Source organism: Squalius cephalus (genome assembly GCF_949319135.1).
Source record: "Squalius cephalus genome assembly, chromosome: 2".
NCBI lineage: Eukaryota > Metazoa > Chordata > Actinopteri > Cypriniformes > Leuciscidae > Squalius > Squalius cephalus.
The window spans coordinates 26,862,854-26,880,913 of record NC_137123.1 but is presented as its reverse complement, the minus strand read 5'-3'; the positions used below and the strand labels follow the sequence as shown (position 1 = coordinate 26,880,913).

The window sequence follows — 18,060 nt, the reverse complement described above, 5'->3', positions numbered from 1 at the left end:
ATTTCCTTAAGTAAAATAAATATTATATAACATAAAAATAAGCATATTTTACATAAAAAATATGGTACTTTTAGAGGTAAATAAATAAAAAAATACCTAAAAAATCACAAAAAAATTGCATAAATTGATAGATTTTATTTGATCGAAGATGGTGATATGGTGTTTATTTAAAAAATAAAATGGGTTCACACCTGAGACCTTTGTGCCCACATTTGTCCACAAAAGATTAATTAAGGGATGCATGCTATACAAAGGATGATTGAGAGTTCAAACAGAATGTTCAAATCAGGGTATTTCTAAATGATGACAATGTTTTATGTAAAAATCATACTAACATAAGTGCACCTCAGGAAACTATATAAAATAATAAAAATGCAGTTTATGACCCCTTCAAGCACTATGATAATCCAGCACTATGATTAGCAGCACTATACCTACCTACTCCATTGATTTAGTATTAAACTTTATGTGGAATTTTATCTCAGGTGATCAAAATCAAGGCAGTATCTAAAAAAAAAAAAAAAAAACTAAATTAAAGTATTTACTTTATCAAAGTACATTTATATACTTTGATAAAAATGACTGTTTAGAGTTCATGAAAACAAATAAAAATAAAACTTCAAAAACATCTAGCTCAAATGCCTCAGCATGCAGTGCTGCTTTGTTTCCTGTATGGATGGCAGTCATCACTATATTGTCACAGATTAAGAGACTCAGAGAAGATGAACTCAAGTCCAAGCTTATTGGAGGTACAGTAGGTGAAAACCGTGGTAACAGAGTAGAACTGATTTGAAAAATAACAGGAGAATGTCAGAGGAATCACACAAGGAAATAACAACAGGCAACAGAGGAATGAGGAAACAACAGAAAATCCACAGAGTAAAACACAGGTGAGTAATCCACGAGTACACCAGGGTCCTTGCAATGATACAATGAAGAGACAGACAACAAAGAAAGACATCAAGGTATGTCCGAATCCAATGTTTTGCTTCCTGTCTCTTGAGATGTTCAACTGACTGATTTTTGAAGACAGCATAGATGTATCCTTTGCTGCCCTTGATATCCCACAATCCTGTGCTTTCCATTGCTTGACAGCTAAGCTAAAAAATAAATATGGTGTCTGAAAGTTAGGTTGGTGGTCAGTTTCTGTGTAAACATACGTTTTTGACCAATGTTTTCCACTTTTAAAGTAATTTCTAAGAAATGATATTAAAGTAATTAAATATTCACTTCGTTATTACCAAAGTTCACTCTATAGATCATAAAACCGTAACGCTGCCTGACTCAGGCAGCGTTACGGTGCCTCAGAGGTCTGTGTAGTCTTTGATTGCTGGTAGATGAGGAGCAGGTGTAAGGGAGTAATTAGTCTGGGGAGAATGAGCAGTGTTCATGGAGTCGGACTCGGAGAGCTGGGTGGAGTGGGATGTGACGTGATCCATGAATAAAAACAAGTCTAGCAGGTTTATGGTCCTTCTATATAGGGACAGAAAATTAAACTCTTCAATTGGAACCTGGACCTGGATTATTTGCTTCCAAAATGAGAGGTGAGAGAAAGAGCATGTAGGCTACACATATTAAATGATTTAAAGCTTGTGTAAGCTAATTAACAGGGGCACAAAATAGCAATACAAGATAAACAAGGAATAGGTATGAACAAAAAGGGTGAGTGCTTGCCTATATATAAGAAATTGAAACAGACTATAAGTGAAATACTAATTGAAATAATTTGAAAGCTTTGTAATCCACTTTAAAAGTAGGCCTATTGCTTTTTGATAAAAAAAATATTCATCAAACGCCTGCTTTTTACTCTTTTTCATATTTAAAAACTGTTTTCACTTAACTTTCCCAACAGATATGGACAACAATGAGACTTCTAATGGACAAAAATCAAAAATGTCATGGGGCTTGACTTTTTTGCTCTACTTTTTCATTGTATTTGTTATACTCCTTGTTGGGGTATGGATAAACCAGGTATGTATGGCATTTAAAACAGCCAGAAACCATATAATTATGGGTACGCTCCATTTCCTTGATACACCACTTCACCATTTTAAGTGTGATTCCAAATGACGGAGCATATAAGTTCAGTCCAAAGAGCACAGAACAAAGAAACAATGTTTGATCACTTCACAGGAAGTGGAGAGGAACATTTACTTAGTAGTCATTGCACACCACCACTTCAGTACTACAGGAAGTTTTAAATAAATGAGATGTATTTGGGTCTCTGGTATCATTGAAGAGTTTACTGAAGCTTAGATGTGGTTTTATATAAAGCAATTTATACAATTTATAAATATATGCATATTACTAGGATATTGGCTGTTTATTAGTGTTTATACAACACATATTAATGCCTTATTCTGCATGACCATAATAAGTAGTAATTATGAGTTTACTGAGGCAAAAGTCGTAGTTAATTGTTACAATTTCTGTTGAGGCAGAAGCAGGATCTAAGTGCAGCAGTAATATTTAATAAACAGTCTCAAACTAAACAAAATAAACTTGGAACAAAAACCAGAACAACCTACACTTTCAACGTAAAATAACTGACAAAGAACAAGACAGAACACAGGGTATAAATAGACAGAACTAAAGAGACAAATTAACAAGACACACCTGAACTGAACTAACTAATCAATAAGTAACTATGGAAACAAACAGGCAGGGGCGGAGGAAAACTAAACTGAACTAATAGACAGAACACAGGCAAAGACAGAAATCAAAACAGACTGACAATGTAACATTAATACTGAGAGTGATAATAGAATATTAGTTAGAATTGGACCCTAATCTAAAGTGTGACCATATTATACTATACAGATACTATGCCATTATAACTGAAAGTTATGTGAGTTTCATCTGTGCTTGTTGCAAGGTGTTCCAAATGATCACATTTTCTCAAGTGAAGTTCAGTGAGGATGTGAACAAACTAATATGTGATATATGTAAAATGATGTATAATATTATGTTCTTACCTTTCAGTTATATGACACCAAACAAAATCAACAAAATCCCAATTCAAGTGATTTAGGTACTGTTTATTTTATTTTTATTATTATTATTTTTTTTAAATCTCAAATACAGGTCTTAAAATATTGATTGATAATACATACTTTTATTTATACCTTTATGATGAATAAGACAGTATATGAGGGCTAAATTAAAAGTAATTCTTATTAATCAACCAGGTGAACCGCTCCGAATTCTTTTGGTTGGAATGACAGGGGCAGGAAGAAGTGCAACAGGCAACACCATCCTGGGAAAAAAGGTTTTTAAATCCGAGATATCATCATCCTCTTTGACTATGCAATGTGAAAAAAATAATGCAACAGTTAATGGAAGAAATATATTAGTTATTGACACCCCGGGTCTGTTTGACACCAGCTTAACTACAGCTGAGGTGGTCAACAGAATTAAGCATTGCATTTTACTCTCTGCTCCTGGTCCACATGTCTTCTTAGTTGTGATTCAGCTGGGCAGATTCACAGATGAAGAGGCAGAAGCTGTTAAAATCATTCAAGCAGTTTTTGGCGAGGAATCCTCTACATACACCATGGCACTGTTCACTCATGGAGATCGATTGCAGGACAAGAACATTCACACATTTGTGCGGGACAGCCCAAAACTGCTCAGTTTTATCAAAACATGCAGTGGAAGATTCCATGTGTTCAACAATAAAGAACAAAATCCTGAACAGGTCATTCAGTTGTTTGAACAGATTGACAAAATAGTTACTGGGAATTATGGGCAACATTACACCAGTGAATTGCTTGAAATAGAGAAAGCGACTGAGGCGGAAAAATATCACATCCTGAAAGAGAACGAGGAGCAGAGAAAGAATGAAACAGAAGCTCTGAGGGCTAAACTTGAGGGTGAAGCTTTTGAAAAAGCTAAAGAAAAACTGGACAATGAATTTGAACAGCAGGCACAATGGCAAGCTGAGAAAAATGTTCGTATGCGAAATGGTGGGGTCTCTTTTCTTAATTATGTAAGAACTTTTTTTTTTCAAAAGAAACCCGAATCTTGAAAAGAGCAAAAATAAATAAATCACATAAAACATTTCACTAAACTAAAAATTGAAAGTGAAACCGAACATATAATATGCAGAATCTATAAATAAACTCTCCAGTGTCTGTGACTATCACATGCATTCCTCGCAGAGGAACTGGAAATAAGTTGCAAGAAAAATGCTGCATTAGAGTTTTACCACTTATCCCTTCAGTATGTGTAAAACAAAATAATACCCTAACGTAGACTTGCATGTCATCTCAAGCATATTGCATATATATATATATATATATATATATATATATTTTTTTTTTTTGCTCTATCCTTTATTTTACCAGAATTAATCCCATTGATATATCAATCTTTTCTACCAGGGAATCCTGGCCAAAATTGGCAGCACAAAAAAGTTTCACATAAACAGATAAAACAAAACCAAAAGTCTTATCAGCAATCATAAGAAATATTACGTCAAACATACAAATGTTTCCTTCAGGTAGTACTCCAAAAGGTTTCTAAAAATATTTAAAGATGGTAGTGCTTCTAACAATATTCTGCATTTCATTCCATAGCCGAGGTATGGTGGCCGAGAGAGCTCAACGCGCTGCAACTGAAGAAAACACATGCATACAATATACAAAATGTATTAACAATATGTTCAATGTCATCAGAATACTAATAAGAAAGGAACAATGATCTGAAAACTAAAATCTGATCTGAACAATGATCTGAAAACTACAGGTAATGCAGGGTCCAAAGATGAGACACTCACACACAGATATATAATGCATATTTTAAAAACTTTTCTTGTATAAAATGTATATTTATTTGCAACAGTTATGTTAAAAGCAATAATAAGACATTTCTGGTAATAACAGCTATTCAGCTGATGGGCATCGTGCTGCGTTGTCATGTGAACATCCCAGCTGTAAATAATGAGGAAATTACATTGTCTTTCGTTGCTCCCTTCATTAAGCGCGTTTCAAAATGGCTAATGTTACATAATGACCCACAAGTGCCCTGCTCACTCCAAAGTGCCCACTTCAAGGGCTCTGCCGTCTGCTCTTCGAAGGAAGTAGGGCTTAGGGATGCTCATGAGCAATAAGCACGTCTGTGTTATTTGCAGCGCCTTTCTGTATTTGGTTGTGTTGAGTATTTGGAGCATACTCAATGTTTTGTGAAGCTGATGAAGATGTTTTCTTAATTTGCGGGTGTTTTTCTATTTGCATGTGTTTTCTTCAGTTGCAGCGCGTTGAGCTCTCTCAGCCACCGTACCTAGGAGCATAAAAGGAAAAATTTTGCCAAACTCAGAAAATAGGAACAATAAAAAGTAATTTAGAAGAAGGCCTAGTCCTATAATTACTGTGGTATATTATGATAAGAGATTATAAATTGGCAATTTACCTAATAAATCCTTGGCAATAAGCAGCAGCATATGCATTTTTCTCCTTTGGTACAAGGAGGACCAACCAACCAATTTGGACCAAGTAAAGTGATGGGAATGTCATTTTACTCATTTTAGTAGCTTTATAACTCTGATTATAAACTTGTAATGTGATGTAATTGACTATTTTATAATAATTATACTTTTCAATTGTGTATTGAGGGAAGATTATGGTATTGTACTTATACATCTGCCTCAGGTATAGCAACAGCACGTTCCATCATTCATATTGTCACCATTATGTTCAGTTATAATGGACTTTTTGTTTGCATTCACTAATTTCTGTCTCCCTTTGTTCATGTTCCCGCCAATCCTTGGTCGCCATGGTTTCTGTCATTATGAGTTCATTTTTATCAGCTGTATATCCTAAATTATCTCGTTTGTATTCACTTCTTAAGTTTCTCCTTTACCGTCATTGAATGTCTGGTCGCGTTATATGTGTGTGTTATTACCTGTTTGGATCGCTACCCGTTTGGTTTATAAGTAAACTTTGTGTTGGAAACTTAGTCTTCTGTGTCTTCATCTGCCTGCCTGCATACACCGTAACACATACACATTAAAGAAATATGTTTGATCATATGATCACGGCCTCACTACCACTTTACAGTTTAAGCTATAGGCACTCCACAGCAAATAAAGTCTAGTGTTCACTTTATCCATAATCCTTTGCAGCATGCAACATTTTGACTAGTTAAAGAATTCATTAAATGTTAATTTGATGAGCCATAAATTAGGCTACACCTTGTAAAGTAAATATGCCATATGACCTGAATAACTCCAATTACTGAAAATGTGAACTAAAAAAGGCGAGGGAAAAAGGGGTTGGCTTTGAATGCTCAGCTCCTCATGACAGGTTACCCAGAACTACTGTTGGGAACACAGCTGGCCTGAAAGACTGGCCACTGACTGGCAGTGGTGTAGCAGACGAGCACGCCGGGTAAAGCAGATGTTTTTGTGGGTCATGATTAGGCATGTGACTGTATCAATTTTTTATGTTTTGATAATTGCTTAAGCTTTTATCATGATATACAGTATCGCGATATTGAAAGTTGCAAAAAAAGTGTTGTCATACTTTTAACAGGTTTAATAATTTCTTTCTCAGAACAAAAGAACTGCTTTATTGTATTGAAATGTTCAAAGTAAACAAATGTTTCAAAAAGATTAAAGTGCAAATCCTTAAAAAAGAACAATAGGTACCTGTCACATTTTGAGTTTTTTTTTATCTGTTTTTTTTTTTTTTTTTTTTTTTTCTGTTCACGCCTGAGTTTTATGGTTAGTTTGTTAAATAGTTCTGTTCATCTTCCATTCCCTGCCTGTGTGTCTCCATGGATACTCATTGTTTGATTCATTTAGTTCAGGTTTGCTCACCCTATTTTTACCCTCAGTTTTGGTTTGCCCTTTGTTCTGGTATTAGTTGTGTATTTGCTATTTATCGGTAGTTTCAGCTGTTGAGTTGTTTCTCCTCCGATTCCCTAGTCTTCTGTTCGTGCACTTAAATTAAACTTCCTTGGATTTTGATTCCTGCTTCCAGTGAGTGTCTGAACCAAACAGTGTGACAGTAAAACTTTACAATGAGCTCTCATTAGTTAATGCATCAACATTAACAATGAGAAATAGCATTTGTTACAGAAGTTATTCTTTGTAAACATTAGTTAAAAAACAACTGATCGTTAGATCATGTTATCTCGGGTCCATTAAATAATACAGTTACAACTTTTGATTTTAATAATGTGTTGTTAATGTTCAGATTAACCACCTAAGATTAATAGATGCTTTAGAAGCATTGCTCATTGTCAGTTTATGTTAATTAATGAAGTAACTAATGTTAATGAATTGTAAAGTGTTACCGAACAATAAAGAATCAGAACATTTTCAAACAATAACTATAGGGCAGGTTGTAGTCCAGATTAGAGTGTAAAAAAAATAAAATAAAAAAATAAATAGCCTATTAAGTCTTTAAGTATTGGTGCCTGAAGAAAAACATTGCAAATACAAAAATATGAATGGCTGTCTGGGTGTAAATTTCATCCAACAGTTGGGGGGACAATAAATTTCTCAAGAGCAATTTTTGAAAGGGGACACAAATATTACAGCCAAAATGGATATGTGTACACAAAGGAAAGCCTTAGTATTATTAAGCTACAGTATTAAACAAGCTAGATAACGTTATCATAGCAGACTCATGGAAAAATACATTTTTGTCATGACTAATTTATTAATGACTCAGCATCATCTGTATAACTCTTTCAATATATCAGAACAGACCCTCTGCTTTATTCTAGCTTCATGCATTCTTTTTTTTTAATCAACACTTGAATGTGGGTAAGTTTAATAAAAAAAGCAACATTTTGAGCAAAAGGCTGAGAAAATCTTGTTTTTGTAAAAAAACTTCACTTCAACCCTCAGGTTTACACCTTTGGCTGTTTGAAACAAAATACTGTTCAGAAACAGTGGGTTACCAATGTAATGGCTGCATTTCTATTTTACCATAAGCGCCATCTGCTGTCAGTGATTAACCTATGTTTGGAACATAAGGCCCATAAGAAATCCTCCCAAATGTGAATTCATGGGGAGTGAAACCAACCCCCCCCCCCCCCCCCCCCTTATATATTTGCTTCATTAAGCTGGAACAAAAACAAAAGAATTAAAAAAAATCTCCACAGAGCGTACAGAGCAGAATCCAAAAAAAATTTTTTCTTAAATCAGTTGCAAATGCTAACTGTGCATGTTTTAGTGAGTACACTGCAGGGGTTGGACAATGAAACTGAAACACTGGCCACTATAGTGTTGGAAGTTTTTCACGCCTAGATGCAGAGCCTGGTGGTCAATCTTCTCTGATTTTGCATTCCATCAGTAAGTGGAGAGTGTGAAAGGTTGAATCAACTGAGCAACAAACACAACATAATGGAAGACATAACAAATTTCAAAAGAGGACAAATTGTTGGTGCGCGTCTCGCTGGCTCATCTGTGACCAGGACAGCTATAGTCTTTGTGGTGTATGGAGAGCTATGCAGGGTAATGTTGGCATATCACCGCGTAGGACAAAACACATCCAACGGCAGTAACTGCCGATGCAATAGGAAGCTGTCTGAAAGGGATGTCCAGGTACTAACCCATATTTTATCCAAAAAACATCAAACCACAGCTGCCCAACTTGATGCGCACCTTGACTCTCCTGTTTCCACCAATGCAGTTCATCAGGATCTCCATGTAAGGAAGATGTAGGCTGAGTGGAATCCATAAGCGGGTCTTTATTAAAGGATCTGAGCATAAAATCCAAACAATAATCACAACTCGTAGTCAGGTCACAGGCCTTGGTCGAAGCACAGGTAAAACAATCCAATAGCAAACAAATACAAAAAAAAAAAGCAATCCAAAAGCATGAGTCAAAAGGCAAAACAATGGTCATAACAGTAGTCACCAAAAGAGAATGGTAGAATGCTTAGTAAGGCAGAGAACTGGCAATATTTCGCAATAAGGCAGTGATAGCACATGGCTTAAATACAGGGTGACAGGAAACGACAAGACAGGAAATTATGTGGCAGGAACAGGAAGTAACAGAGTTCAATATTCAGGTGATGGCTTCCTCTGATGGACTGGTGCCTGATCAAATGTTACACTCAGAGTCAGTATTCATGGTCGGGCTGCTATAGCCAAACCTTTGATCACTTGTACCAATGCCAAATGTCGGTTTCAATGGTGTCAGTGCAATTCTTGGGCTGTGGACAATGTGAAAAATGTATTGTTCTCTGATGAGTCCACCTTCACTTATCTGTAGGAGTTACTGTGTGGAGAAGCCCCAAAGAGGCTTGAAAGCCAGACTGTTGCTGCCCAGAGTAAAGCACTGAGGTGGATCAGAGAAGGTTTGGGCTGGAATATCATTCCATTTCCTACTGTGCTTGATGGATGCGTCACTGCCAAGGACTACCGAAATATTCTGGAGGGCCGTGCTACTAATGGTTCAAACATTATAGCCTACCCTGAAGGGGGTGCCGTGTATCAGCATGATAATGTGTTGTGTATTAACATTTGTATTTGAATACTGTTCATTTTCATTTGAGTTGACTTTTAATCTTTTTTGTGATTGGCTGTGAGAGCAAAAGATAAAAAGGGAGTGCACCTTCAAGTGTGTGCGCAGTATACAAGAGCATTTTAAGTTGAATTGTACGAGTTCCTAACTGAGCATTTGGTTAATCAGCAAATAAAATCATCAATCCAAGACTATCCATCATCGTATTTGTTTCGTTAGTAAATATATGACATAATGCACCAATATACACAGCAAGACTTGTGACAGAATAGTTTGCTTTATGTCCAGGAACAAACCAGAACAGATGCTACAGCATACAGTCAGATCGATTTCAGCTGCTCTTACAAAATAATCATCCATCCTTTGAGATGCATGCCCCACTTGCGAGCAACGGTGTAAGGGAAGGAAGGGCGTGGTTTCTTCTCGCGCGTGGCTAACTTAACTTCCTTAAACTTCCTTAAACACGAAATCACTGAGGTCCAATGGTATTTATAAATAACGGGACACACGTTTTTATTCTATGCTCCGTGGATTATGCATGCAACTGTAGCCATCTAACACTTTTTGGATAGTCAGTTAAAATCATTCGCGTGCGTACAAGCAAGTCTCCAGATGACGATCGCCTAGAAGAGAACCTGTCCTAACGATCCAAAGGATATTTCAAAGAACATTTGTTTGAATAACAGTGCAAACTAGTAAGTCTAACTTTTAAGCTTATAAATTCTATAATGTAATTGTAGCTAACATTTACTTATTCTCCAGTTGTAGCCTACCCAGAATTTAAAGTGCTGCTGTTTCTTGATTATTAGGATGTGTGTACCAGAGCTTGATAGACAGTCTGACAGAATCAAAAGGTGGGTCTCAGTCAGCCCATCAGCTCCCTCGGTCGTAGATCAGTATAACAACAGAGTTCAACAAAAGAATGATTTGTAATGTTATTTAAAGTATTTCATGATAAATACTTTGTAACATAAACAATTTTAGCTGTAAAGTAAAAAATGGTAGCTTATGTTCACCATCTGTATGTTTATGCTGAAATAGCCTATTATTGAGTAATTTTTATTTTTTAGAAATGATGTGTAGCCTATTGAGTTGGCTTGTGCGATTATGTGTCTCAGTCAGAATTTCAGTTAAGGGTCGAGTATCAATGATTTCATGGTGCATTGTGGGACTTTTTAAGCAGCAACGTTTCAGTGCACTGGAATGATTTTGCGATTGAGGCAACCCTTATAATGGCGGGCTCTCTGATCAGACCCTGACTACTGAACAAGGAAGATGTTGACCTTGATGAACTTTACATGATGCAATACATATGAAATCCTCTCAGTTCCCCAATGTCGTTCTGCTTTCACATGTCCATTTAAGTCATTAATGTAAAATGATCTAAAAATAAAACAATAGGCTAAGTCTACAGTGGCTTTTTCCTGCTGTCTGGACTTAAGAATAATAAAAAATAAAAAAAATCTAGAACTGTGTCATTTACCAGATGCACATTTCAGTGAAGTTATGCTTAATTTGACTGCAAATGTCATGTCCATAATGCTGGAATATTAGCCCATATCTGCATTATTGTTTTTGCTTTTTTCAGCTGACTTGGTTGGAAAAGAATCATTGAATAACAGTGATGGAGCAAAGAGAACCATCAGATTCAGAAAAGGTATCGTTATTTTTTTAAATTCTTTGGTTTGCATGGTCATCCCTAAAAAATGCATTGTCTTGCATAAGCTTTGTCGTAATGCAGTAATAATAATAATAATCTTCCAATTAAAATCCAGTGCTTTACTGCTCACTATTTTCATAAATACTATAATATTAAGTTAGGAAATGTCAGAAGACGATGGTGAACTGGAGCAGCTCATCTGACATGACTGCATGTAAATGCATTTATGTGGCAAATCCCATCGGTTTGGACATTGCATATTCCTGTATGCAGTTGTAGGGTCCATTAAAAAAGATTGGTATAGTGAAGAGGTCGACCGATATGGGTTTTTTCAGGCCGATGCCGATATTTTGAAATCCGGGTTGGCCGATGGCCGATAAATGCTGCCGATTTATTTGTAATGTAAAATGTAACACAAATAATTACTTAAGATAGACAAAATTTCTCAACAAAAACATTTATTGAACACTTGACCAATCTGCACTTGTACAAAAGACAAAAAGACCTTGAGATGTGTTTGGTAATTGTACTCGAATGAATTGAAAATTAATTTGCTACATTTCAGATGAATATATTTGTTTTCCTTAAAATTTGAATTAACAGTAACTTAAACACTTTGCAGTTTGAATGATATCTTGGAGATGTTCCTTGAAGGTATGCTCTAGTGCATTGAACAGCAATCGAAACAAAGAAGAGCCCACTTTTATGTTTTAGGCCATAAGGCACACAGGGCAAATAAAAACCTCACTGTATAATAATATAGTATAAGACCTCATCTAAAAGTAGTATGTTTTGATCATGAAGATACTATCAGAGAAATCACTAAGTGTTACTTAACTCACCTTTGATTGTGAAGTTCTGTGCCCCTCTAAGAAAGACATTTTTTTTATATTTAATATATATATCTATATTGACTGCCAAAATGACAAATTCAACAAGTATGGGTAGGTTTATTTTTATGAATTGTGAAAACATCACCATAGCCAATTGGATGTTGAATGCTCCACAAACTATATGTAATGAACCAATTATTTATTGGCCAGAGCTGTGTACAATAGTTAATTGCAGGTCAGAAAAGAAGTTTCTCGGGTGTGGTGGGTCATGGACATATAATTAAAAAGTATTATCATTTAAAGAAGAGCATAGAAACCATGTTTATAATATAATATACATAGAATTATCTACCTATCCTAAATACTATCTAGTATAGTAATTTAGATAGTATATACTATCTAAATTTGAAAAACAAAAACATCTGCCTCAACATATTTCTGTGTAAAATGTAGGGGTGTAACAATATATCGTGTCACAATATATCGCAATACAAAAATGCAACAATATGTATCGTGGATACTAGTGACAATATGTATCGTAGATAGTTCACCCAAAATAAAAATTACCCTGTGAGAGAATTTTTTTTCAAAAAGTTTTCAGAGTCAGTGCTACATTAAACTACAATATATTATGTTGAATAAAATGTATAATAATGGGGGAATATTAGTGGGTTCTGATAATGCTTATGTTATAAGTCTTATGTTACCAGTAAAAAGTGGCCTACATTATTTTAAATATATCTAGCCAGTGACAGAGTGCAAGTATATTCGTCTAAAATAATTCTGTATTTTCAGGTTCAGAATCATGAATATATTTATTCTGGTGTCACCATTGTCCAAGCCTATTCATTTACACCCACAATGTTATATAAAATTTAGCATTTAATCAACAGTACATTTTTTCTCAACCTTTTATTATATGTCTTGGAGTATCGCAATAATATCGTATTGTGAGTTCAGTATCGTGATATTTATCGAATCGTGAAATTAGGGTATCGTTACACCCCTAGTAAAATGTATTGAGTTTTTTTTAAAGCATTCATTCATTAACTCGAAATTATTGTCTTAAAATTAAATATTTTATTCATATTCATCATCTGTAAAAATGAGAATGTTAGACAATAGAAAAACATGGGATCAAGGACAAAAGTACTACAGCAAGATCAATAAAATATTTACTATAATATTATTTTTCAAATATTAATTTATAACTATACCTTTCCTTCATTTTTAGTAGACCCATGCCTACTTCACCAGTGTCTTTTTGTGTTTACTTGTTTACAAAAAAAAAAAAAATACATAAGAATGATAACATTAATAAACTGATAAGATGTAGGCCTAATTTTTATGATTAATGGTTAGTCATTATTTTCACTTAATTTGACCAATGTTCTAAAGCATTGCTAGAAAAAAACAACTGTTAATGCATCTGAAGCTAAACATTTATGATAACCTTTGATAAAGTATGACGGTTGTGATATAAAAAAATTTATAAAGTATGATGGTATAATTTTTTTTTCCAGTTGAGTGTAAAGCAACATTCATAGCATGCAACATGCAACTCCAAGTTCTTATGTTGTCTTGAGCTATCAGCCTATAATTTAAAGGCTATTTTAAAAATATGCAGACAACTTTGGGAGACAGAATAAAAACACAATATAATTGTAAATATTTATTTAAACATGCAAAATGAAAAAGCTTAATCTCAGTTATTCATGAGAAATGAACAGTTCTCTAGCATAGAATGTCAACAACAACTAATCCGGGAGAAATTTGGAGAAATATGCTTTTATTGTAGGTCTTCCAACGCTTACAGGATCAGGTCTGTACTAGTTCAGGTAAACACAGAGTACTGAGAAACACATGCTACAAAAACGATGAATTATTTATAAAATATATAGCTTAACTTCGTTTAACTTTATTACCTGTTTGAAATAAATAATCCATAAAACAAAACGCGATCTGAGGTGCTCACGCTAATAATTTCTGTTCCACTCGCCTGTAGTATCGCCCCCACCCACGATTTGGTCTTGTGATTTGTGAATATTCATGGTAGCTCCACCCACTGGAACCAAATATATCAGGAACCGAATATATTGTAACACCGTATTAGCACAGGGTCTGTCTGTAGCTACCCAACCCTAGCAAAGCAAAGCCAGTCCTTCACCAGCAGCTATAGTGCGTTGGTCTCTTTTTTTATTACTTATTTCTCTGCATTGAGTGACAACACTCGCAAATATAAGACACACAAACAGAACAAATAAAATGTCATGTCGCCTATATCATGTTTTTTCTCGAAGTTGGCAGTAAGATATCAAAAGTTTTTAATTAAATATAAAGGAGTTTTCTCCAAGGAACTTAGCTCCTTATAGGCACTGGATGAGGTCTGCTGCTCACTCTGCTGGAAAATGACTCTAGGGGCAGTGTGCGTCCAACACGTGTTCCACAACAACAACAAAACTAGGCTGCCCACAGATGCGCCCGCCTAATAATCGGCTTGATATACTTGGATATTGGCCGATGCCGATTATGTTAAAAAATGCAAAAAAATCGGCCGATTAATCGGTCGACCTCTAGTATAGTGAAATTGTCCCTCCCCCCACCAGGTTCTCCGTCCACACACAAGCAGCGATCTCACTCACCTGAGTTCTAATCAAGCACACCAGACATCGCCACTGCAGTCAGGACACTTTAAAGTGGTAGTTCACCCAAAAATGAAAATTCTGTCAGTAATTACTCACCCCCATGTTGTTCCAACCCTGTAAGTCTTTCGTTCATCTTCGGAACACAAATTAAGATATTTTTGATTAAATCTGAGAGCTGTCTCATTCCTATATAGGCTTCTAAGTAATTGAAACTTGCCGGCCCAGAAACTTGTGTCTAGATTTCTCAACATCAATTTTACATAATTGTTATTATCTTTTCAGCATGCAGAATGTTCCCATCAAAACAGAACCTCAGAAACATGGAAAAAGCTGAATAAAATGGATGACTGGACAAAAGAGGATGTCCATCAATGGCTCATGAAGTTGAAAGTCCCTCTGAAGTATGATGATATGCTTTACAATGAAGATGTTTCAGGAGCTGCTCTCATTTTATTTGATAAACAAGACTTCGTTAAAACCGTGGCCCTGTTCAAAACGTCCTCAGAAAATTCTGAGCACAGTGCCATACCCAAGGACACAAATGGATCAGGAAGGACATCTGCAACTCAGCATTTTCAGCAAGAAAAAGCACCAGCTGAAAGTTTTACCATTGGATTTGCTGAAATGGAGACATCAGCACACTTCAGCATTGAAGAAAGTATGTGTGGTAAATCAAGTGTGCGGAGATGGTCAGAAGACATACCCAAATATACAAGCAATGGAAGGGAGTCCTTCTCTGATGCACCACCTTTTCAAGAAAAGAAGGATCTACTATTGGAGGAACGGGATGATGGCATGTACACAAAAGGAGATGGGGCAAATGGTGCACAATCCCTGGCTTTACCTTTGACACACTGCACAAAACAAACAAATAATGTTGGGAATGAGACCAAAGAACACCTGAGTAACTTTATAAAGCACTCAGTGGACATGTCAAAAAGCTCTGTATTTTGTAAGCCTCGGCCCTTTGATGAAAGCAGCACAACATTTGAATACGTACAAAATTATATACTTCCAGCTGAGACTGGTCCAAGCAATCTTATTGACCCTCTGCATGAGTACAAGCTCATGGTAAACACAGAGAATGCTTTGGAAACGGATGTATTCAAAAAATTCAGAGATGAAACATGTTGGTTTTCTGCAGCATGTATGAATTCTCGAACAAATGGAACTATCCATTTTGGTGTTGGAGATGAGCCTCTGTACAAACATGGACAAATTATTGGACTAGAAGTGCCAGATCAGAGCAAATATATCAATGAATTTTATAAGGGTGTGAAGGAGCACTTCAAAGAAAATATTAATATTGCAATGGCATGCATTAGGCCCCCCAAGTTCGTTAAGGTAAAATGTCCAGATAACAAGGACAAGTGGGTTATTGAGATTGATGTTGTCCCAAAGTATAAATTAACTGAGAAGAAACTTTTTTACACTACATTAGACAAGAAGAAAAGGAAATCAAAATGCCTTTTTATTCGTTCTGGTGCAAACACCATTAATTATTTACCAGAAAAGAATCCCAAAATTTTTAAGCAAAACAATAAGAAATTAATATATGAATTGGAATTTTGGGTTTTATGTAGACAGGTAGGTGAAGACCATGGCCCTGGCCCAAATGGCACACTTCATGGTGGCGAAGGTGGGAGAAGGAGAAGGGCATGTACATTATAGAAACACAGACCCGTAGATGGTCTGCTCGCGCACGAGCAGATCCGTTTCCTCTCCGTTTCCTCTCTCCGTTTTAGACCATGCGCCAGGCGCCGACCATTTTTCCGTCGTTAAACTAGCAAAAGTGGATTTGGACCCGCCCTTAGTGCACTTGCACCATGTGCTTTAGACCATGCGCTTAGATCGTTAAAATAGAGCCCATGGTGTACATTTTGTGTTCAAATAGGATAGGTTAGCAACGGACTTTACTTGTCAGTTTAGAGGCCTTTCTTAGCTAGAGTTTGGTTTATGTTCTTTGATTTGGTGCCACTCCCCTTGATTGTTTGGCTCTTGACTTTTCTTTTAAACCCTAATTGACCTAATCGTTTTACTGTCAAGCACACATCAGATTGTGGACAGATGGGTAATTGCACCTGTGAGTGAGCCCACTAAATGAGTTAACAGCCTACCCTGCTGAAAAGTCCAACACAGTCCAGCATGAGTTCCATTCTGGTCCAGGCTTGTGTCACTGACTTTATCTTGTTCTTAGTTTCATTTTCAGGAACTCCTCGTTTGCTTTCATTAGTTCCTGTCGTCCTTTAGTTTCCCGCCACTTATTAGTTATTGTGGAGATTTATTAATCATCACAGGTGTTTACAGGGGCGTAGCACAAGATCCCAGGCCCTATGCATAGGCAGTCTTAACTCCCAATGTAGGCTATAAAATAGCTAATTATTGCTAATTTTAGATATTATAGCCTATTAATTTAAAATTAAACAGGTTTCAATTTAGGCTATTATAATGGTGTGTTGTATGCAAACAATATTGTTAGTGTACAGTACAGTTATTTATTTAGCCTTTACCTCAGATTACATGTATAACCAAATTATCATCTGAAAGTGCATGTTCTGCTCTTTCAATGGGTTGTCTCAGTTAATTTTTAGCATTAACGATCGCGGAGATATTCAAGCAGTTTAGCATTATAGATTTCGTGTTCTAGTTTGTGCTCACCTTTCTTTGAAAATAAGTCAGTTACCAATTGTTTCCCCTCATTTTGTTTTCTTTCCTTCTCCTGTCTTTCCTTTCTTTTTTGGTGGTCTAATTTGGCTTTCTTTGAGAAAGACATTTCTACAGCATAAGTTTGCACTCCACCAGATGCTCAACTAACTAACATAAACAAAATGCTTGCAGATGGACTAAACCATTTGGCGCATTAGCAAGGGGTGGGACCAGTCAGTCAATCAATCAAGTTATTCAGCGAATACACCAACTTTACATTTCATCTGACATTCATTGTGAAATTGAATTAGGAAATGAAAATATCCAGGTAAAATAAAATATATTCCAGACTTTTCAAGGGCCCTCTCTCGCCTTGGGGCCCTGGTAATCAGTACTGGTTTTACCCCCAGTCCGACGCCCCTGGGTGTTTATCATTATTTCCCTCATTTGCTTTGTATTTAAGTTGCAGTCTTTTCAGTCTTAATTTGTCCGTTCAAGTTAATGCATCGGTTGAGTTTATATGCCTGTATTATTTGGATTTACCTTCTGAGTGTATGTTATTAAAGACTTTAAACCTGATCTTCCTCTTCATCATCTTTTTGCTGCAACCGAGAGTGACAGCTGATTTATGCTGGTGTAGGTGGTGGACCAGCTTAGACATGCTGTTCTCAAGCAAAAATGGAGCTGGTGAACCTGGATTACCATCATGGTCTTTCTGGTGAAGGTGGTTTACCAAGCTGGGTTGAGTGTGAGTATATAGGCCAGTTGACATACAAACAGTGTCGTGGGGATAAGCA

The 18,060-nt window shown here is 36.0% G+C and overlaps 2 protein-coding genes across 4 annotated transcripts; both read left to right on the top strand.

The window, feature by feature from the left end:
• The first annotated feature begins 652 nt into the window (after positions 1-652).
• LOC307154352 (GTPase IMAP family member 9) lies at positions 653-4,053 on the top strand. Of its 3 annotated transcripts, none has more exons than XM_079864238.1 (4): positions 653-965; positions 1,853-1,971; positions 2,983-3,031; positions 3,189-4,053. In XM_079864238.1, the coding sequence occupies exons 2-4, from the start codon at positions 1,855-1,857 to the stop codon at positions 4,025-4,027; spliced, it is 1,005 nt and encodes a 334-aa protein (XP_079720364.1). In that variant the 5' UTR covers positions 653-965; positions 1,853-1,854; the 3' UTR covers positions 4,028-4,053. The 3 variants fall into 3 exon arrangements, with proteins under 3 accessions (XP_079720364.1, XP_079720363.1, XP_079720362.1); XM_079864237.1 differs by lacking the exon at positions 653-965 and adding an exon at positions 1,392-1,544; XM_079864236.1 differs by lacking the exon at positions 653-965 and adding an exon at positions 1,560-1,662.
• Positions 4,054-10,106: 6,053 nt separating this feature from the next.
• On the top strand, positions 10,107-17,835 carry LOC307154664 (sterile alpha motif domain-containing protein 9-like). Its single transcript, XM_079864713.1, has 3 exons — positions 10,107-10,174; positions 11,068-11,136; positions 14,900-17,835. The coding sequence occupies exons 2-3, from the start codon at positions 11,104-11,106 to the stop codon at positions 16,286-16,288; spliced, it is 1,422 nt and encodes a 473-aa protein (XP_079720839.1). The 5' UTR covers positions 10,107-10,174; positions 11,068-11,103; the 3' UTR covers positions 16,289-17,835.
• Positions 17,836-18,060: the final 225 nt, after the last annotated feature.